This window comes from Balaenoptera ricei, chromosome 11 (assembly GCF_028023285.1).
Source record: "Balaenoptera ricei isolate mBalRic1 chromosome 11, mBalRic1.hap2, whole genome shotgun sequence".
Lineage (NCBI taxonomy): Eukaryota > Metazoa > Chordata > Mammalia > Artiodactyla > Balaenopteridae > Balaenoptera > Balaenoptera ricei.
Genome location: NC_082649.1, coordinates 38,252,763 through 38,275,380, shown reverse-complemented (window position 1 = coordinate 38,275,380; position 22,618 = coordinate 38,252,763). Strand labels below are relative to the sequence as shown.

General features: G+C 50.1%; 1 protein-coding gene across 3 annotated transcripts in view; it reads right to left on the bottom strand.

Moving 5' to 3' along the window:
• Window positions 1-22,618, bottom strand: part of CPNE5 (copine 5) — a 91,173-nt gene that overhangs the window by 57,680 nt on the left and 10,875 nt on the right. For all 3 annotated transcript variants that reach the window (XM_059938805.1, XM_059938803.1, XM_059938804.1), the window contains exons 2-3: window positions 18,564-18,604; window positions 16,724-16,770 (exon numbers count right to left, since the gene is read on the bottom strand). In XM_059938805.1, the coding sequence (XP_059794788.1) occupies window positions 16,724-16,770; window positions 18,564-18,604 (88 nt within the window). The remainder of the gene's footprint in view (window positions 1-16,723; window positions 16,771-18,563; window positions 18,605-22,618) is intronic.

Sequence of the window (22,618 nt, the reverse complement as noted above, 5' to 3'; positions counted from 1 at the left end):
ATATGTCCTACTAACCTCCCAGAATCCTTTCGCTGGAATCCATCTTGGCTGAGAGATGCACGCACCACCAGGAAGGATCCTGAGTCAGACCAAATATGGGCCAAGCAAGATGATTGGCCAGAGACAACCCAGAAACTAACCCCATTACCATAAAACCTGAGACTGTGCTCCACGTGGCAGAGCAGTTCTCCTGGGTTCCCTTACCCTGCTGCTCTCCACCCGGGCACCCCTTCCCAATAAAGTTTTTTGCTTTGTCAGCGTGTGTGTCTCCTCAGAAAATTAATTTCCGAGTGTTAGACAAGAGCCCACCCTTGGGCCTTGGAAGGGGTCCCCCTTCCTGCAACACCTTCACCTCTCTGCCTTAATTTCCTCTCCCATAAAATGGAAATGACCATTTATCCACACTTTATAGAGTTGTTGGAGGCTTAATTGATTTAGTGTATGTAATATACTTAGAAAAGAGCCTGGGACATAAAACATGCTCTGTAAATTTGTGATTCCACACTCTGGTTCTTTATAAATCCCAAATCCTGGCCCAGCCACCCAGGAAGTATATATCTCCCAAGTCTCTGAACTCTGAGATGCTCCTGGCCCTAACCGCTAACATTTCCTACCCACCTTCCATGCCTGAGAAGGTTTCTATGCTCCATCTAAAGGGGTCCTCTGTGCTTAAGTCCCCTGGAGGTCCCAGTTCTGTGTGGTTTCTCTCCACATAACTTCCACATACAGGGTGAGGCTGAGGGGAAAATTCAGGGCTGGCCCTTTGCTCTTACAAACCAGCTGCTCCATTAAGATCAAGGCTCTGCCCTCCCTGTGGGCTCCCCTCAACACCTCAGTTAGAAAAAAGGCAGTAGAATGTGTAAATTTTGCTTAGCCACCCAGGCCTAGAGAAGAAAATTCACTCTGGCCACTGCAGGGAAGGGAAGGTAGGAGGAGCCCTTGGGCAAGGAGGCTGCTAATGAGAATGGGGGGAGGGGTGCCCTTGGCCCACTCATCCCCAGCTCAGACACTAGACATGCAGAACAAAGGCAGCCTGGGAAGAGGCTCTCTCTGTTGCTTCCAGATTTCTAAAATCTGGTCCTCTTCTTCTTCCTCACAATCCACTTGCTGGGGGCAGTGACAGAAAGCAGCTCAGGGATGTCTCCCACCATGTCGGTCAACTCCCCACAGATGCCCATGGCTGGTGGGGTAGGCACTGGGGGCTGGAGCCAGGGAGGTGCAGAGAGGTAGCCAGGCCAGTGGCCCAGGAGCCCCACTGGCCAGGGTTCTGTTACTTATTATCTATGTGAGACCACCTGGGTAACACCTCGGAAGGTGCATTTCCCCATCGCTAAAACAGAACATCCTTCCTTCTTCAGGGGAAAGCTAGAGGGAAATGTGCATGAAAGGCTGCACTGAGCATCTGTTGCACAGTTGGTCTTCAATACAGTGATAACAACTGTCACCAAGCCCTACCAGGTGCCAGGTGCTAAGTGTTTTCCATATATTAACTCATTTAATATTCATAATAACCTTATGAGGCAGTACTATTATCATCTTCATTTTACAGAAAAGTAAACTAAGATAAGGCTCAGAGAGACTGAGTGACTTGCCCAAGGTCACACAGCTAATGGGTGGAAGGAACAGGATTCAAACTCAGGCATTCTGGCTCCTAATCAATTAGGAGTTGATCGAGTCACTCACCAATAAGAGGTTAATACTGTGAATGAGGCTGGGACTGTGTCCTATCAGTCTTTACCCCAGCCCAACCTCTGAACTTCTTCAGTGCTGACTGTCCCTTCCACCTGGTTAATTCCTCCTGTGGGGCTGGGTGGTTCTACAGGTCAGGTGGCACAGGTGAGCGCCCCTGATCTATTCCTCTGCTCAACCCCCACCCCACCTCTAACCCCTACACACACACACACACACACACACACACACACACACACACACACACCCACAGTCCTGGTCCTTCCTATGATTTCCGTAAACATTCATTGATTAACAAGTTGACTCAGAACTGAAGATCTTAGGGCCAGAAGGAACCAGATCCTCTCAACCAATGAGAAAAGAGAGGCAGGGAAGCAGGGATGGGGTGCTCTGACAGAGGTCACATAGCTGATTAGGAAACGGGCAATGACAAGAGCCCAGGCCAGGCGGGGCTCTGGCTCTGAGCAGTGCCCTCTTGTCCCAGAAGCCTGTCTATGCCCCCCTCTCCCAGGTTTCTCCCTTCCATCAAATCCTCCTCCTCCTTCCGCTTTGTATCGTGACTTCTCATCTTCACAACACTTCCACACATTCATGATCTCATTTAACCCCCCACTGACCCCCATGGAGATGATTTTATTATCATCCCCATTTTACAGATGAAGAAACAGAGCTCCAGGAGGCCGGGAGGGAGGGCCAGGGCTCCCAGGAGTGACAGGATCTCGGTGTTCACCGCGATCCCCTGCCTCAGTAGTGAGTGGGTGGCTCTGCAAGCCTGAACGATCTTAACAGCCCCTGAATTAAGCAGCTCTTGCCTTTTTACAAATTACAGCTGGATGAAGCTTCAGAGACCTCCCTCCCAGCTGCGAAGCCCCCAGTGACTGTGCTGGCCAGGACAGAAGGAGGCCAGAGCTGACAGACAGCTCTCTACCTCCAAGCTGCCCACCCTTCCCCAGCGGGAGCTCCCCTGTAATTTTCATATATTACTGATGGCTCCTTAATGGCAGATTCTAACGTCTCGCTGCAGAGCCCAGCCCCTGAGCCCTCATGAATCATGTTCACCGGGATTAAAATTAGAGGCCAGAAATCTATCTGACTCAAATACAAATAGGACAAGGGAATCTGCTTGGCTCTGGGAATAGGGGACTGGGTGGGTGTCCAGGGCTGGGGAGAATGGCCAGAGGTCTGGGCATCAGGCAGGAGGGCATGGGTTGTGGGGAGGGGCACAGAAGTCCCATGCCAGGTCCACCACCATCTTGGGTCTGGAAATTTCTCTCAGGTTCTCTCACGGGAGGGGTCCAGGATTCTGTGGTCATCTCTTCCTTGGAGAGTAAGGAAAACGAGGCCCAGAGAAAGCATGGGGCTTACCTAAAGGCACACAGAGCAAACCATGACTTATGTGGCCTGGTGGCCTCCCAGACCATTTCCTGTTTTGTCAAGGCCTCTAGGTGAGGAAGGGCAGAGGTGGAGATGGGGGACCTGAGGCTCCAATGGCCTTCGCAGTGCTCAGGCCTGGACAGAGAAGGTTCCAGTTCTGGCCCCAGACACCAGCAGTGGCCTGTGAAATTTTATCAAGCTTTATAATAAAAGACTTCCTGCCAAAAAGCTTAGTTCCTAATTAGCCATTGTTCCAGATAATCTGTTAAATTGTCCCAGCTCCTGGGGGAGTGGCCCTTTTACCAATAAGCCCGGCTGCCGACCTGCTGGCAAAACACTCTCCACTGGCTTGTCCTTCTGGTCCTGCCTGAGCGGCTGAGCCTTGGGTCTGGCTGCAGCACTTCTGGGGGAATGGGGGAGCCTGAGAAAGCCTGCCACAATCGCACCTGTCCCCCAGCACACCCTAAAATGTCTATGGTTCCTATCAAATGGCATCAAGACGTCTGAAATGATAGCATCAGTGGTTTCTTCTTATACACCATCAGTGAAATGATAGCATCGGTGGTTTCTCACTTAAGGGCTTCTTATAGGAAGAGCCATTATCGAGCATTCTCTATGTGCCAGGCCCTTTACATGAATTAACTCCTTTAATCCTCACAGCAGGCTTGTGAGCCTAAGCATTTGCCTAAGCGCCCCAGCTGGGAAGGTGGTGGCCTGGATTTGGACCCAGTTACCTTGACTTCAGAGCCCACGCTCTCAACAGTTCAGCTGCAGCTATGAAGTGTGCCTGGACACTAACGCCAAAGAGTAAATAGATTTATCAGCTACCAAGGGACCTGGCCTAGATCCTCGGGGTTTACTAGAAAGGCAGACTCCTTTCTTTAAAGGGAATCTTAGGCTCCTGTCCAATGTATCACACAGAACTAACAAACACCTCTGGCTGAATGGGGGAAGGGGTGGCAGGAGCCACACACAAATTCACAGTTGGCCCCTGAGGCACCACATCAAACCCTGGAGCTAGAAAAGCCCATTTTGAAAGTCAGTGGCCTGGGCAGATGAGAGGAGCCCGGACTCAGACTCAGAAGACCTCACCACACCCCAGCTCTGCCACTTGCTAGCAGTCGCTGGGCGAAGCGAGGACCCCTCCATCCAACTGCTTCCTCATCTGGGATGTGGTGAGGGCCAAGGCAGATCACACGGTGCTGCTGATGTGGAGACTGCATGGGTAGTAGGAATGTCAGTCATCCTCCTATTGAGGATCAGCAGGACCGAGACAGAGCCGCCTCATAGCTTTATCTGACTGTATTGCATAATAATAATATTTAAAGTATTGAGCACAACAAGGCACTGAGGTGATTCTGTCATTACGTCCCATCACAGCCCAATGAGCAGGCATCAGGGTCCCAGGGTCCCATTTTGCTGATGAAAAAAACTAGGACTGAGAGAGGTTAAGGGAAGTGGAAAAGTCAGGATTTGAAGGGACATTGTAAGCAGGTTCTAAAGCCCTAACCTTAAAACTGGGAACAGGTACCTGTGGACTCACCTGGTCCCTGAAGTAAGGCCTTGGTCCTAGACTGCCTGCTCCTGATGACAGGGAGTCAAGGCCCTGGAAATTCAGCTGTGTGACAAGAGCAAAAACCACTAAAGGCTGCCCAAGGGACCCAAGGCTCAAGAGGGCCCTTTCTTTGCAGAGGCAGACTCCTCTCTGCAAAAAGGGGAGAGTCTGGAAAGCCAACCCCATGCTGGCCTGGGAATCCACCTGCTAGCGAGGCTTGCCTCCTGCTTTGGGCTTTAGCAACAATAACAGTCCATTCATTACTTTAAATCTTTTGATAAAGGTCTACATTTTATGACGGGGGCCAGGTCCTGTGCTGGTCATCAGGGATCCCAATTGGGCTCACAGCCTAGTGGGCAGAAGGTCATTTCATTTCACATTTAAACTCTTGGCCATTGGACCAAGCGGATCCCCACTGCCCTTGCCCACCCCATCTCATCCCAGGAGCTCCACAAACACTGCAAATTGTCTTCCTGCATCTGCCCCTTCCCCTGCAATCTGCTCTGCACACAAGGGGCAGAGTTATCTTTCTGAAACATAAACAAGGCTACATCACTCCCCTGCTCAAAACCCTCAAATAGCTTCTCATCACACTTAGAGCAGTGTCTGAACTCCTACATGGGCTACAAAGCCCTGCAGGATCTGCCCGTGCAAACTCTGTGACCATATGGCCCACTGTCTTTATTATTCACACCACTCAAACTGTACCAGTCTTTCTTTTGGTCCTTTGACAAAAAGAGCTTGTTCCCACCTTGGGGCTTCTGCACTTGCTGTTCCCTCTGCCTGGAACCTCCCCACCCCCAGACTAATGCATGGCACCACTTGGGGCTCAACTCGCATCACCAGCCCCTCAGCAGGGCCTCCCCTGACGCCCCTTTAACTAAAGCAGCTCCCTTCTCCCAGGTCAGTCTCTATTTCATCACACTGTCTTATCTTTTTCACGGCACTGATCAAACAGTACCTGAAATTATCCAATTTCTTTGCTGACTACACTAAGCCTCTCCGGAGTAGGGACTCTGCCTGTCTTGTTCTCCACTGTATGCCTGGATCAGTGTATGGCATATAGTAAGTGCTCAATAAATGCCTGTTCCTTGACTCCTGATTCTGGAAACTGTGATAAAATCTAAGACCACATACTCCCAACAGGGCTCCCAGGGGGGCGCCACCCTCCCCTCTGGAGCTGATCTCTAACCTCCCTCCAGCACACCCTGGACTGCAGTTGGACTGAGTCACAGCCAGCTAGCTCATGGACATGCAGGCCATTCCCACCCCCAGGTTTTGCTCATGTCGGGTCCCATTCCTGGAATGCCCTTTCCTCCTCCCACCATCCTTCAAGTCCCAAGTATGGTGCTGTCTCCCCCTGGAAGCCTCCTTAGCCCTCTTGATCTCTCCCTGCTGTGAAGTGCTGAGAATTCATGTCTAAACTACTTGGGAGGCTCTTGGACTAGTTGTGGTCTGGAACTTGGGGTCTCAGAGAGGATCTGTTCCAACACCCTCAACAAGATGAATAAATGAGGCTTTTAAATCCTTCTATAGGGCTTCCCTTATGGCGTAGTGGTTAAGAATCCGCCTGCCAATGCAGGCAACACGGGTTCGAGCCCTGGTCCAGGAAGATCCCACATGCCGCGGAGCAACTAATCCCATGCACCACAACTACTGAGCCTGCACTCTAGAGCCCATGAGCCACAACTACTGAGCCCACGCGCTGCAACTACTGAAGCCCGCGTGCCTAGAGCCCATGGTCCGCAAAAAGAGAAGCCACCACTTGCCGCAACTAGAGAAAGCCTGCGTGCAGCAACGAAGACCCAACACAACCAAAAAATAAAAATAAATAAAACAAATTTTAAAAAATAAATAAATAAATCCTTCTATATATGTGTCTGTTCTCCCCAGCTCCCTGTAAGGTCTCTGAGGGCAGGGACCTCCCTGCTACAGCTTTGCACCCTGGAGGATACCACAGTGTCTTACCTAAGTTACTTCCCTTCTCTTGGCCTCCACGCTGCTATTTATAGAATGGGCTACCTGGGATAAAGTATATAAACTGCCTGGTACATTGCCCGGCACCATCAGTGATCTATTAACAAGAGCTATCTTTTACCAAGTGCCTACTTGGCTCCTCCAACTTATCCTATGTTATCTCAAATCCTTAGACAATCCAGAAGATAAGTATTGTTAGTTGTCCATATTACATGTGAGGAATCTGAGGCTCAGAGGGGATAAGTGTCTAGGCCACACAGCTCTAAGTACCAGGGTCCTGAAACAAACCCAGGTTTGTCTGACTCTTAAAACTGCCCAGGACCCCACCCCTCCTCCATGGTCTGGGCATAATCTGTACCTGCCTGCAAAGTTGTTATAAGGATTAGGGATGATGAGTATGAGATGCTGGACACATGGCAGGCACTCAGTAAAGGATGCCTGTTGTTACACAGATTTTCCATACATCTTGGTTGATTCTTTGAGTAACTTAAATAATCAGAGTTATCAGGGAGCAATCTTGGCTGCTGGGACAGAGGTGTCTGGGGAGCTCAGAGAGAGCTTAAGGTGGATCAGAGCTGGATAAAGGAAAGGGCACGGTGGAGAATTTCCTCTGGAGGAATAGAGTGAGGGTGGGCAGTACGCCAGACTGGGAGCTATGAGTGTTTGGATGCAGGGAGAGGGACAGAGCTAAGAAGAGCTTCTTCCCTAAGATAGCGGGTAACAGGCCCTGAGGTAGGGAGGGAAAAGCCTGGAGTCAAATAGCTTGGATTTTGTTCTACTGTCTGTAACACATTATTTTAAATTATTTTTTAATGAGTTTCATCCATCTGATGAGTGGGAGTTACATTTGAAAGACCCTAATTAGGAGGCCTCACCTTTAATACGTTATCTCCTGGGTACTGGAGAGCCCTATTAACAGAGGGATGTTAGCAATGACTTTTCACAACCAACAGGAAGGTGTAGAGAGACATCTGGATGGTTAGGAGTGCTGTACAAGCACTTAAGCACTTGCACAAGCAGGGAGTGAGAATCTGCAGAGACCAGTTACCTCATGCCTTGGGGAGTGGGCCTGGGCTTCTGATACCCCTGGGTTCTCCCACAGGTGGAGGCTGCTGTGGCCTGATCCTTACCAACCCTGGAACATCATCCCTCGGCCGGCTTCCAGAAGACTTTCAGGCAAGAGGCAGGCCCAGGGACCTCTCTGAGCTTGTAAGGACAGGTGTGTGACTAGGGGCCACTTACTAATATTAGGTTAGAGTCTAACCTTAACTGTTAGACCATATGAAATTGCCAAAATTTTCAATTTGCAGATTCATATGGTTCAATCTAACTCACAGGTGCGTGCGGCAGAAATGAGCCTGAGACCTGCTTTCACGGTTGTGTAGGCCCTGGCGTCGAGGTTGAGCAGAAGCAGAGATGTGCCTGCACCCACTCCTGACTGTGGGAGGCTGCAGGTCTCTGTCCCAAAGGCCTGGCAGCTGTGGACGGCCAACCAGGGTTAGGTGGCTTCATAACAGATTGAGTCCCAGCCCCACACTGATGAAATGCATGGCCTTGCACAAGCCGCTTCAGCTTTCCCTGTCTCAGTTCCTACCTCGGATCTGGGCCAATCACATCTCCTCACAGTTGGCTGCAGCATTAGGGATGTGCCAGCAGAGCACACAGCAAGTGCTGAATCCATGGTAGTTCCTGTCTTATGGCCATGTTTAGGGTAGTCCAAGTGGGAGAGGCTCTAACACCAGGCTAAGAAGTTGATGTTTTGTCTTAGAGCCTTGGGAAATGGGTGAATTCCTGAGCTGTGATTTGGAGAGCCACAGGAAAAAGCCCTGTTCTGTTCAGGAGGAGCTAAAAAGGAGACTTTGGGGATGAGCCTGGGGGTGACCTTTGGGGCCAGAGCCAGGGAGGATGGTCGGGGTCTTATAGGGGGCAGGAGGCAGACAGGCCACCACCAGAGAGGCAGGGTTTCGCGGGCAGACTGAGAGGAGATACCCAGGATAAACACCAGCAGGGGACAAAGGCGCCACAGAGGCTGGAAGCGGGGCTCCTGCACCATCCGCAGCCACCATCCTGGTGGCTGGTATGCCATGCTACAATGCTCTGGGCACGACACAGGGATGACATCCCTGTGTCCGGCCTTTCCTGAAAGAGCCCCTCCTGATGAGGGACTCCTCACACACAGGGTTGGGATGCTTCCCTTCAAGCCCCTCTCCCCCTGGAAGCCCTCACTCCTTGGAGCGAATCAGGTCCTACAGCCCCAGGCTGAGGAGGGTGCCTGAGCTGGGCAATGGCACACTGCAGTTGATATTTCCAGGCATTTCACAAGCATTATCTTAGTTAGTCCTTCCAAGAAGCTCTCCTAACCCCATTTTACAGATGAGTAAGATGAGACTTGGAGAAGATAAATACCTCATCCAGGTCACATGGTAAATCTCAGAGCTGGGATGGGCATCAAGTTCAGGGCATCAACTGACAAGGTATTTGACTGTTATTCATGATGTCCTTAGGGACCAGATGCAGAAATACGAGATGGGTTATAACAAAGTTATGTAGATCCTAGGTGGCTGAACAGCACTCCCCAAAGGTCAACTAGATAACTGAGATCAGTCTGGGAAAAGGTCTCTAGTGGAGGACCACAGCACTCCATCCCATTCAACCCCTATCACTCACGCGGACAATGACTGCAGCTGACCCAGGACAAGGAGGCAGAACCAAGATGCTGAATGCACAGTCATAATTCAACGTGATCTTCACAGACCATAACAACAGACTGAATCTGCCAAATGACATGTAACAGAGATAAATGTAAAATTTCACATCTAGATTCAAAAACTCAATTGCCAAATCTGAGCTGGAGGAATTCTGTTTGGATAGCAGCTTGTTTGAGGAGGATACAGGAGCCCCAAAACTCAATATGAAGTAAGTCGAAGACACCTGCCAAAAAGGCCAGTGGAATTCTAGGTAATGTCGATAGATATATAACCCTTGGAAACAAACACACAGAATGCATGATTGTCTAGTCCAAGCCCCTGTGAGGAGGGAGCCAGCCCATGCTGCTCTGAGCTGGAGAAGGGAATGGTGCAGGACACACACTTTGGGAAGAACATTGACAAATGGAAGTGTGTTCCAGGGAGTGTGCCCAGATTGGCAAAGGGACAAGAGACAGTTATATAAAGAGGAACTCTTGATAGAAATTGTCACATTCTAGGTCTGCCCCAAAGTGTACTAACAGGGCCATGTGAGGTGTCCTCAAACATTGAAAGAATATGTGGGGGACTTCCCTGGCGGCACAGTGGTTAAGAATCTGCCTGCCAATGCAGGGGACACGGGTTCGAGCCCTGGTCTGGCCCTGGTCTGGGAAGATCCCACATGTCGCAGAGCAACTAAGCCCTTGTGCCACAACTACTGAGCCCGCATGCCACAACTACTGAAGCCTGCACACCTAGAGCCTGTGCTCCACAACAAGAGAAGCTGCTGCAATGAGAAGCCCGTGCACTGCAACGAAGAGTAGCCCCCGCTTGCTGCAATTAGAGAAAGCCCACGCACAGCCACGAAGACCCAACACAGCCAAAAATAAATAAATTAAATAAATAAATTTTAAAAAAAAATAAGAATATGTGGAAGAGAAAATCAACATACTTGCACATCTAAGGAGTGTGGAATTAGGAACGAGTGGAATTTTGCCCTTTATATATAACTCTATTATAGTTCTGACGTCATGTTCTAGAAACTACTTTCACATTAACTACTCTGTGCTTCAGTTTCCTGTTTTGTTAAATGGGGCCAATAATAATAATAACAATAACAATAATAATGCTGCTGCCACCTCCTTCACAGGGTTGTTGTGAGGATTAAATGAGTTACTACAGTAAGTGCTTTTTAGAACAGTGCCTGGTACATCACTGTTAGATATGTGTTTGCTATTAGCATTACTATTGCAGTTATTGTTGTTTTTGTTACCTCCCTGAATTGAAAGTGAGCTCTGGCTGTAGACAGTGTCTGGTCACCCTTTGTGTCCCCAGCATTCATCTCCCAGCACACAGTAAGTTGAGTCAAAGTTATGTGGAGGCTCATGTCAAGATGCTCCGAGGAAGATCATCCCGAATATTCAGAGATGAACTGTCATTCCCAGCTGGTGTGAAGATGTTCAGCGGGCTGAGGTTGCTCAAAAATAGACTGAGTGCTCAGGCAGGGACATGCGGGCGTGGCGGCTGGGGCCACATGCTCTGCAGGTGGTGTGGGTTGATCAGTGGGACACCCTAAGATTCCATGATACCCATCTCCTCCTTTCTGAAGGGCCCTCAGCCTGGATAGCCACCTGGCAAGGGAGGGGCAGGGATCACCCCTAAACTTTTCTTTTTTTTTTTTCTTTTTTCTTTTTTTTGGCTGTGGGGCTTGCGGGATCTTATTTTCCCGACCGGGAATTGAACCCTCACCCTCGGCAGTGAAATCATGAAGTCCTAACCACTGGACTGCCAGGGAATTCCCAATGTGAAATTCATTATTATTATTATTATTATTATTATTTTGGCTGCACCCCTACACTTTTCAAATGGGGAACCAAGCACAGCTCCCTCTTCCTAGTGAGAGAGTTTCTGGGACTCCTCCTACCTGGCCATCCTGCCTTTCCTGGGACATGCAGAAGGGCTTAGTAAGCCTTGATGCAAATAGTGGTCGATTTCCTGGGCTAAAATTACATCTTGAGTCAATTTTCACAAAGTGCAGTGACAGATTTAGGTGATGGGAAGACGAAGCTTTCTCTGAAGGCATTAAAATGACCCAAACAGTTAAAATCAGCTGAAACCTGGCAGCCAGGGGCTGTGAGAGCAGCTTTTATCCTTCTGTGGCCTTATGCAAACATGGGAGACCCTACCTGGAGAAACTGCTGTGCTTGCACTTGACTCCCTCCGGCCATGGAATGAGTATCTCTTGGCCAAGATTCCACTAACAGAGAGACTTTTTGCAATGAACTAGCAGGTGGAGCCATGGGAATGGGTTCGTGTTTACTGGGAAAAACAGGCTTCCATCCCAGGGACAGTTCCATAGAGATGGATCTGGATTATTCTTTAAACTCTCCCTTCCTGATACTTTCCTCTGCAGGTCACACAAAGAATCAGGCAAAGAAGTAGGGCCTTGATATGTTCGAGGGTATCTTTCCTTCTACAGAAATAGCTTGAAGCCTGTGTCCCAGGGGTAGCCCATGCAACAGAGCTCTGCCACCGTCACCCCTGAAGGCTGGGCATGGTGCTGATGGTCCCTTGTAAATGGGGTCAGTCTCCTCTCTGACATTCTGACCCTATGACCCCAGCAGTCCTCAGTCTGAGAGTAATGAGCTCCCTTCAGCTGCCTCTCCCTGTATCTTACCAGCCTCACACCCTGAACACCAGCCTCACTCATCTGCTCACCCTGTTTTGGATGGTCTCCATTTGCCCTCTGGATCTACTTCCAGCCCTTCCCCACCCTGCTATGTGCCCGGGAGGCCGACCTGTGTGGACTGGATCAACAGCTGCCCCCCGCTCTAAGTCTTCCAGTGGGGTTCCACCAATGGGAGGTGAAGGCAGGAGAGCAGAGGGTGGGGAGAGAGTGAGGTTGCCCAGGCTGACCATGTCCCTCCACTGAGGGCCCCTGCTCCTGTAGACAAGCTCCCTTAGGGTTCCAGGAACCACCCCCGCCCCTTACCTCCTCAGGCCTGGAGTAGTCCCACTGTCCCCAGCCCCTGTGATTCACCAGCCCACGTTGGTTTCCCTGAATCCCGCCCACTCCTTTATAATTAGCCCTTTATTATATCTCCCAACTCTGCAGGACCTGGACTGGCCTGCTTACTCCAGCCACCTCCATGCCTTTGCTTTCACCACCATCTTTTTTTTTTACAAATTTATTTATTTATTATTTTAGGCTGCGTTGGGTCTTCGTTGCTGTGTGCGGGCTTTCTCTAGTTGTGGCGAGCGGGGGCTACTCTTCGCTGTGGTGCGCAGGCTTCGCATTGCGGTGGCTTCTCTTGTTGCAGAGCACAGGTTCTAGGCACACGAACTTCAGTAGTTATGGCACGTGGGCTCAGTAGTTGTGGCTTGCGGGCTCTAGAGCGCAAGCTCAGTAGTTGTGGCACACGGGCTTAGTTGCTCCACAGCATGTGGGAATCTTCCCAGACCAGGGCTCGAACCCATGTCCCCTGCATTGGCAGGTGGATTCTTAACCACTGCACCACCAGGGAAGCCCTCACCACCATCTTTGATGCTGGGCCCTTGTGTATGCCCCCCGGCTTCACTGAAACCCAGATCGACCCAGCTCCTCCAAGTGGACGCTGCCACTGCACTGGGGTCAAGCACCCTGATTCCAACACCTGAGGCCAATCCTGCTCTTCTATAGGATGAGGAGGGTGAACCAGCTGAGCCCTGAAGTTCCTCCCAACCCACATTCTCCTCTGCTCCACATCATGCATCCCTTAGCCAGATGGCTGGTGTTGAGGTTCAAATTCCACTGAAAAATCCAAATGACATTCTGGCTGTAATTTTCTCTCCTCTGAACTCCCATTCTATTCTCATCAATACCTCTCATCACATCCTCTGTTAGCATTATTCATGCATGGGAATCTCCCCTTCTAGGCTGCAAACTCCCTAGTTCCATCTTGCGCTTTCGGTGAAACACTTTTCTTTTGGCCTATCTCCCTCTTCCCCCACCCGCCATCTCAAGAATGCTTACTGTTGTAAATATTGACTGAAATGGGGGAGGGACCAGTAAGGCCCGAACACTCTGGATGATGCTGTACAATGATATTTACCAGACAATGACTACACAGCAGGTATGTTATATTCATCATCTTGTTTTGCCCTCACCACAGGCCTACAAGGTAGGTGTTATCCCCGTATTACATATGTGGAAACACAGAGGTTAAAAGCAACTTTTTCCAGGGGACTTCCCCAGTGGTCCAGTGGTAAAGAATCCACCTTCCAATGCAGAGGATGCGGGTTTGAGCCCTGGTCTGGGAAGGAAGATCCCACATGCCTCAGGGCAACTAAGCCCGCACACCACAACTACTGAGCTCGCGCACCTCAACGAGAGAGCCCACGTGCCGCAAACTACAGAGCCCACTTGCTCTGGAGCCCACGCGCCACAGCGAGAAACCCACACACCGCAACAAAAGATCCTGCATGTCTCAACAAAGATCCCGCGTGCCACAACTAAGACCCTATGCAGCCAAAAATTAAAGAAATAAAGAAAAATAAATAAACACTGTGATTAAAAAAAAAAAAAAAGGGATTCTCCTGGTGGCGCAGTGGTTAAGAATCCGCCTGCCAATGCAGGGGACACGGGTTCGAGCCCTGGTCCAGGAAGATCTCACATGATGTGGAGCAACTAAGCCCACGTGCCACAACTACTGAGCCCGTGTGCCACAACTACTGAAGCCCACGTGCCTAGAGCCCATGCTCCACAACAAGAGAAGCCACCACAATGGGAAGCCCACGCACTGCAACAAAGAGCAGCCCCCACTCACCGCAACTAGAGAAAGCCCGTGTGCAGCAGTGAAGACCCAACACAGCCAAAAATAAATAAATTAATTAATTAATGGGAAAAAAATAAATTAATTTTTTAAAAAAGCAACTTGTTCCAGAAAGGGCTGGAGCCAGAAGTGAAAGCACAGGTGTATCTGATTCCAAGGCCTGTCACCATTCCTCTACTCCACCCTGCAGTGTGTGTGATAACAAGATGCAACATGGGGACTTCCCTGGCGGTCCAGTGGTTAAGACCCTGCACTTCCACTGCAGTGGGCATAGGTTCGATCTCTGGTTGGGGAACTTAGATCCTGCATGCCGCAAGGCGCAGCCAAAAAAAAAAAAAGATGCAACATGGGCCCTGACCCAAATTAGACAAGTCTCATTACAGGATGTAATTAAGGGTTCATGGAGCAGCACCCTTCTGAAGAGGCCCTTCCAGACTTTCCTGAATGAATCACCGAGACGTTAGGACACTACTGTTCTCTATGAAGCTCGGCCAAAAGGTCTCAAAAGTAATTAGTTCCTTTAAGCTAAACATTTCCCCAGCAATCTGGTTTACGCTTTAATTGGCTTAGAGTACTGGAGAGGGAGAAAAAGTCAACTTTAGCCCAGCCCCTGTGGAAATATTTCCCATACATTTTATGGATAAAATTCATTCCCTTTGGCCGCTTGCTTCTGCCAAGCCTGAGGGAGGGTAGATCAGGGAGCAGGGCAGGCGACGCTCCAGTCAGTCCACCAACGAGGAAGGGGAGGTTCATTTCTGAAGTCTGAATTACTGAAGCTATACTGGCCGTTCTCATTCTCATCAAGTCACCTGGGACCACCGCCCCTGTGGGCTCTTGGCTTTGGTCATCTCATGCACCACTCCTCTTCCTTCCCTTTCCGCAGGCCCTGGGGTCTGGACCTGTGTCCTTCTGCTCTTTGGAGCTGCCTCTGTTCCATTAGCCATTGGTACTTCCCTCTCTCAGTGGAGACACCAAGCTGAGTCTCTATCCGGAGCCCCTGGGCCTCCCTCCCAGGTCTGGGTAGAGAAGGGCATGGGTAGGGCTGCCAAGGTCAAATTCCCTCTCGTCCCATCCTTGGGCCTCTTCTGATCACCAGAAGGAGTGAGCACAGCTACGAAGGCCACAGGAAACCCCCTTCAGCTCTGAGTCCAGTAAATTCACCCCCACCTCCTCAACCCTGGAAGAAAACGTTCTTCACCTCCCAGACTTTGACCTCATCCTTGCTTGGCCAGATCCTCTTCTCCAAGAGTGAGGAGGTCTGCTCCTTCTTTGTTCAGACAGGAGCCAGGGGCTGCAAGGACCCTCCCCCCTAACCAGTTCCCCCTTTTATTCTCTGCACCTGAAAACCAGCTGGGACAGAAGGTCTAAGGGAAGAAGGAAGCAGAGACAGGAACAAGACAACAGCTGCCACATCCTTGCCAGCCTCTGTCACCTGGCTCCTTTTCCTAATCCAGTCATTCCTTCAACAGCCATTTATTAACACCTACTGTGTACTGGGCATCATTCCAGGTGCTCAAAATGTAAGAGTTAATAAAACAGATGAAAATCCTTGCCCTCATGGAGCTGACACATGACAAACAAGATAAATAAGTAAACCAGAGTATCGTTTATGGCTTATGGTGAAAAGTGATAAGGAGGCAAAATTAAGCAGGAAAGGGTGGAGAGGCTGAAATGTTAGATGGGGTAGCCAAGGGAAGGCCTTGATAGGGTGATGTCTGAGTCAAGATCTGAGGGAACTGTGGAGGGGCCACGTGAACATCTGGGGAAAGAGCATTCCAGGAAGAAGGAACAGCAAGTACAAAGGTCCTGAGGCAGGAAGAGGCAGGTGTGGCTGGAGTGGAGTGATGGAGGGGGTGAGCAGTAGGGAATGGCTCAGTCAGGTAAAGGAAGTCAGACCCTGTAGGGCCTGTTGGGCCACCACAGAGACTTTAGTTTTGCAAGATGGGAGCTACCAGACAGTTCTGAACAGAGGAGGGACAGAATTTGACTTGGGTTTTAATAGGATTCCTCTGGCTTCTGGGTGGGGAATAGACTGAAGGTATCTAGCAGCCACCCGCTAAAAGTGTCTGTGATTCTTAAGAGCGAGCCCTTCAAGTCTGCCCTCTCCTTAAACACCCTATCACAAGGGGCAAAAGGCCTCGGGTGGGGACAATGGAATTGAGACAAGGCTGGAAAAGCGGGCCATCCTGAGTTATGGCAGAGCTTGGAAGTCAGACTAAGCAGCTGAGACTTGATTCAAAGAAGAGAGGAGTCACCAAAGGTTTCTGAGCAGGGGAATCACTTAACTAAAGCCACACTCACTCACGTTAGTAAAAAACCACGGGAAGGCTGCTCTGGTTGAGACATGGTGCTAGATGCTGTACCCATGTCTCAGGACATGATCTTGGTGGGCCTGGACTCCCTGTCTCCCCCCTCAGACTGGGGCTCCCTGAGGACAGGAACTTTCTCTCCACCTTCAGTCTCTTCTTGCATCAGCAAGGACAAGACTCTGCATGCCTTACTATCCTTCACGGGGGTTTAGATGCTGAAGTTGGAAACACATCAGGTGGGATGACTGCAGAGTTAGATGAACAGACAGACAGACAATCAGGAACAGGCTGATGTTTCCACGGTGGGAGAGGGGCTGTACCTACCTCCCGCCACTGCTTGTTCTCCATCCCTTGAGTATACATGACGCATACTGTGAGGAGAGGAGAGAAAAAAGCGTTAACACCCCAGGCCAAGAGGAAGGTGTGGGCCCCAGATACAGAGGGCCCTGGAGGGTCAGGCGCCTCAGGACACTACAGCCTGGGTAGCAGTGTTGGGTCTGGGTGGGGGTGGGGTCGGCTTGGAGGAGGGGGTCCAGAACAGAGGTGTGTCTGGGAGGGGCACCCTTTGGGAGGAGGGTCGGGGTCACTCACATCTAGGCTAGAGCAAGTGTAAAGTGTGAGGCAGGTAGACAGGTGTGCATGATGGAGGACTGAGTGGCAGAGGTGTGGCAGGAGAGAGCATCTGAAACCCGCTTGTCCCTTCAGAGCCCAAGGTGGCCTCATGGGGCCTATTATTATCATCAGCCCCACTTCCCTGATGGGGAAACTGAGGATCAGAGGAGGCCAATGAGTTGTCTGAGGTCATATACTTGAGCGGCATTGCTTAGGGCTAGAACCCTGGGCTCCAAAATCAGTGCTCATCCCCCTAGGCCACAGACATTTGGGGCTCTTAAATGCCCTGGTTTCCCTGGGACTGAGCTCTTCTGAGCCCTCCCTACCCACTTGGTTGTGTTGAGGCTTCACAAGTACGGGGGCTGGGAAGGGTCAGACCTCCAAGTTCTCTTTCTCCAGACAGTATCGGTGAAACATTAGACAGCCTTGATGTACCGGGAACGATGCCTAGTACATAGTGAGCACTCAGTACAGGCTCCTGTGTTGGCTACTGTAGTAGTCATAATGTCGTTGTAGCAAAGGAAACAATAAACAAAACAAAAAGACAGCCTATGTACAGACTGGGAGAAAATATTTGCAGATGATGTGACCAACAGGGCTTAATTTCCAAATATACAAACAGCTCATACAGCTCAATAACAGAAAAAGCAAACAACCCAATCAAAAAATGGGCAGAAGACCTAAATAGACATTTCTCCAGAGAAGACATACAGATGGCCAATAGACACATGAAAAGATGCTCAACATTGCTAATTATTAGAGAAATGCAAATGAAAAACTACAATGAGGTATCACCTCACACCAGTCAGAATGGCCATCATCAAAAAGTCTACAAAGAAGAAATGCTGGAGAGGGTGTGAAGGAAAGGGAATCCTCCTACACTGTTAGTGGGAATGTAAATTGGTGCAGCCAATATGGAAAACAGTATGGAGGTTCCTTAAAAAACTAAAAATAGAGCTACCATATGATCCAGCAATCCCACTCCTGGGCATATATCTGGAGAAAACTCTAATTTGAAAAGATATATGCACCCCAATGTTCACTGCAGCACTAGTTACAATAGCCAAGACATGGAAGCAACCTAAATGTCCATGGACAGATGAATGGATAAAGAAGATGTGGTACATATATATGGTAGAATATTACTCAGCCATAAAAAGAATGAAATAATGCCATTTGCAGCAACATGGATGGACCTAGAGATTATCATACTAAGTGAAGTAAGTCAGACAGAGAAAGAAAACTATCATATGATATCATTTATGTGTGGAATCTAAAAAGTGATACAAATGAACTTATTTACAAAGCAGAAATAGACTCACAGATATAGAAAACAAACTTATGGTTACCAAAGGGGAAAGGTAGGGGGGAGGGATAAATTAGAAGTTTGGGATTAATACTATATATAGAATAGTTAAACAACAAGGTCCTACTGTATAGCACAGGGAAGTATATTCAATATCTTGGAATAAACTATCATGGAAAAGACAAAAATAAAACATAATGCTGTTGCTGTTGTTGTTACTGTTATTACTGTCAGTGCAGGACTTACATGGGTCAGACTTGGAGAACATGTCTTTGTCCAAAAGGTTCCTGAAAGAGGGGGAGAGAGCAGGAGTTAGCACAGCCCAAGGATCTCAGGGGATTCAGGCTGTTACTGAGACCCGGAGGCTGCCTCGGGCCTGGCTTCAGGCAAACGGGAAGCAGGAGGCTCCTTCAGCACAGTTTATTAGGACTCATTGGAGCTGGCTGGGCCCCAGAGTTTCCTCAGCTCAGCTCCTAGGGTGTGTGGTGCTTCCTGTCTCTCACCCCCGCCACCAACACACACTCCTGCGGACCCTGATGCCCTGGATCCCACAGCCCCTTGCTCTTGGACCGAAACCCAATCTGCCCAATGTTGTAGAAATTGTTCTAGAAATTCTCCTTTTACCACTTCTCTGTCTCTGAAAAAATAAAGTGAAATCAAGCCATCAATGTCCCATTCTCTCAGGGGTCTACTTACAGCCAGTTTATTCAATCATCTCACCTGTGCCATTGGATTAATTAATGATACCTCCCAGGGGATGCAGACGCATTTGAACAGGGTCCTTCTGTGGTCAAGGCCAGAGCTAACACATGGTCCTAACAATTAGACTTGAACTCATGCAGCAAGATGACTGGGAATTCCCTGGTGGTCCAGTGGTTAGGGCTCCGTGCTCTCATTCCCAGGGTCCCAGGTTCAATCCCTGGTTGAGGAACTAAGATTTTGCAAGCCGCACAGCGTGGCCAAAAAAACAAACAAACAAAAAATGATGGACAGGGCTTCCCTGGTGGCGCAGTGGTTGAGAATCTGCCTGCCAATGCAGGGGACACGGGTTCGAGCCCCGGTCTGGGAAGATCCCATATGCCGCGGAGCAACTAGGCCCGTGAGCCACAACTACGGAGCTTGCGCGTCTGGAGCCTGTGCTCCGCAACAAGAGAGGCCGCGATAATGAGAGGCCCGCGCACCGCGATGAAGAGTGGCCCCCGCTTGCTGCAACTAGAGAAAGCCCTCGCACAGAAACGAAGACCCAACACACCCATAAATAATAAATAAATTTAAAAAAAAAAAGTAGAGGAATTTAAACAAAAACTCCTAAAGAAACTCAACATTAAAAAAAAAAAAAATGATGGACACAATGTTTGGGGGCAGAGAGGTCTCACAACAGGAGCGGAGTCCCTCCTGCCCTGCCTCTGTGCAATCATGGCTCCTACTCACTGAACCCCAGGCACTGCGCTAAGCGTTCTGCAAATATTAGCTCCCAACTCTCACGCTGTCCTGCAAGATCAGTATTGGGTAGGCATTATCCCATCTTACAGATGGGAGATCATAGGGAGATCAGGCAAGGGCATGTCCGGCACATCTGGTGTCCCTCACTCCACAGTGACCCGCTGCTGTCAGGAAGCAACATGGCTCGAAGAAAACTTGGTCTCTGGCTGGGAAGTGACTCAACCTCTCTGAGTCTGTTTCCTCATCTGTACAATAGAGATAAGAGTGCCAGCTCTGAAGGTTGCTGATGCGCGGCCCTACCCCTTCAGCCCTCCTAGTTCCTGTACACACTCCCAGTTTCCTCCTACTTCTCTTCTGAGGGCTTTCTCGGGGAGGCAGGGCTGCAAATACCAGGAAGTTTATACTCCCCATGGCAACCAATGATGGGCAGGAGTTGGAGGATAAATGCCCGGCTTCCTGACGCCCCCCGGGACAGCTCTGAGCTGTGCTTCACACCGCCTCCCAGAGGTGCCCACCGGGAGACCTGCTCATTGAAGACCCTTGTTGACTCGGGCAAGGGCTTTATTGCTGAAGGGGCTTCCTGTGAGCCCTCCCACCTGTTGGAGCTACTGACTCCCTCCTACACTGCCCTAAAGTCAAGCTCTGCCCTTGCCAACCATCTTACCCATGTCCCACTTCCCTCCCAGATGTCCCCGGGGGTCTTCTCATCCCCGCCTCCACTCCCCTACTCTCCCACGGGCCCCGATGTCCCTTGTACCCTTTCCCGAGGGAGGAGAAACACTAGGCTATGTGGCTTCCTGCCAGCCAACTCCAAATATCAGAGCTGGATGGGCCCCTCAGGATCATCTGTTCCAACTTCTCCTTGAGGAGGGGGAGACTGAGGCCCAGGAAGGGGCAGGGAATGGCCATGCTGCACAAGCAGTGGCAGAGCCAGAAAGGTCTAGAAGGAGACCTCACCCTAAGTCACCATCACTGAAGCCATCAGCAGTGACAGCCTGTCTGGACAACTTGACCCACAGTCAACCCCACCACCCATGCTCCCCACTCTGAGGTGGGAGCCAAAGACCAACCAACAGACAGACAGATGCAACAGCAGCCTGGTGCCAGGATACGGCATCCTCTGCTACCCGGGGAGGTCCCAGATGGTGCTCATCAATCATACCAGCTCTGGTCCCCGACCAGATTCCCGTCCTCTGCTCCAGTCTCTTCATTCAGGGCCCTCTCCCCAAAGGCAGCTACCCTGCTAGCCCTCCATGACCCAAAGGCACAGGACCCTTCTGCTGGCCTCCATCACCCCTCTCCCAGACCTGCTCCCAGCGGCTGTCCCTTTGGAAACCATCTGATAAACCTCCCAGCCCACTGCAGTGGGCATCAGATGAAATGATACACAGGCAGCTCTGAAAAGTAGGCAGCAGGAGCTACAGGTAAGATACCAATTTGATATATGCTCATCCACACCGAGGTGGGCTGACCTGGACCTGGGCTGACCCTCCCCTCCTGTAGTGTGCTAGGATTCGGGGCAGGAGTGTCTGTCTTGATTTAAACAAAGGACAAAATGCCTAAATTCCAAAGATGACTGTACAGTGGTGGAACCTGAGATGCAGTGAGGAGCTGGAAAGTAATAAAGAGGGTTGGGGGATGGGGGAAGAGGGGGTGGGGTGAGGGGGACTCCTACTAAAGCAAGTGCTGAGGTTTATCTTTGAATTCTGTAATGAAATTCTATAATTACATAAAATTCTAGAATGTTCAATCTGGAAAGGCCCTCAGAGGTCACCTTTTCTAATTCCTTTATAAATCAGGAATGTGAGACTCAGAGAGAAGGCAATTGACTTCTCCAAGGTCTGTGCCTCCTCCAAGTTTAGTTCTGGAACTCAGGTTCAGTCATGTCTAAGCTAGTGAGAAAGAGAGTGAGACCGTGTGTGTGTGTGTGTGTGTGTGTGTGTGTGTGTGAGAGAGAGAGAGAGAGAGAGAGAGAGAGAGAAAGAGAGAGGGAGAGATTGACAGAAAGAGAGAGATACAGATATGGGGTTTTACCTTCAAAGAGAAGCAGATGGGACCTGCCTGGGTGAGAGGTACACAGCTGGACTAAGAAATAGAATCCAGCCACCTAGCTTCGGTGGCTCCCTGCCCAGTGACCTCGGGACTCTCACTGAGCCCTGTGGCATGGGTCATCCTGGCCATGGCACCTGAAGATAATGCAAACCCTCTTCCCCCTACCCTGCTGAGATTATCCTTACCATCCTTCCAGAACCATTCCTGTTCATTCTCCTCAGTTCTGCCTTCCTTGGACAGACACTGACCAACAACCATTTCCTCTGAGCTCTCTCTGGCCTGTACTGTGCCATCCTCTGACTTATAGGACCCATTACCATACTTGGCACACCCTGGACTGCAAAATCAGGGGTGCCTCTGTCTCTCACACAGGGCAGGGACCCCAACTCTGCTCCAGGCCAGCCCGGCACCTGACTCAGAGCAGGGTCCTGGCAAATTGGATGGATGAAGGAAAATCAAAAGGAATGGCCAATGGGTGAGCAAGGCTCTTGTCTCCCAACATGGTCATGCTCAGGGCCGGCCCCTATACTTCCTCTCAGCTGTAGAGCCTAATGGTTAAGTATGTGGACTGCAGTCAGACAAGTTGGGTTCACATCCCACCTCTGGACAAGTTACTTGCCTTCCTTGTGCCTCAGTTTCCCCACCTGTAAAGTGGAGTTAAAAAACAGTTCGGGCTTCCCTGGTGGCGCAGTGGTTGAGAGTCTGCCTGCCAATGCAGGGGACGCGGGTTCGAGCCCTGGTCTGGGAGGATCCCACATGCTGCGGAGCAACTAAGCCCGTGAGCCACAATTACTGAGCCTGCGCGT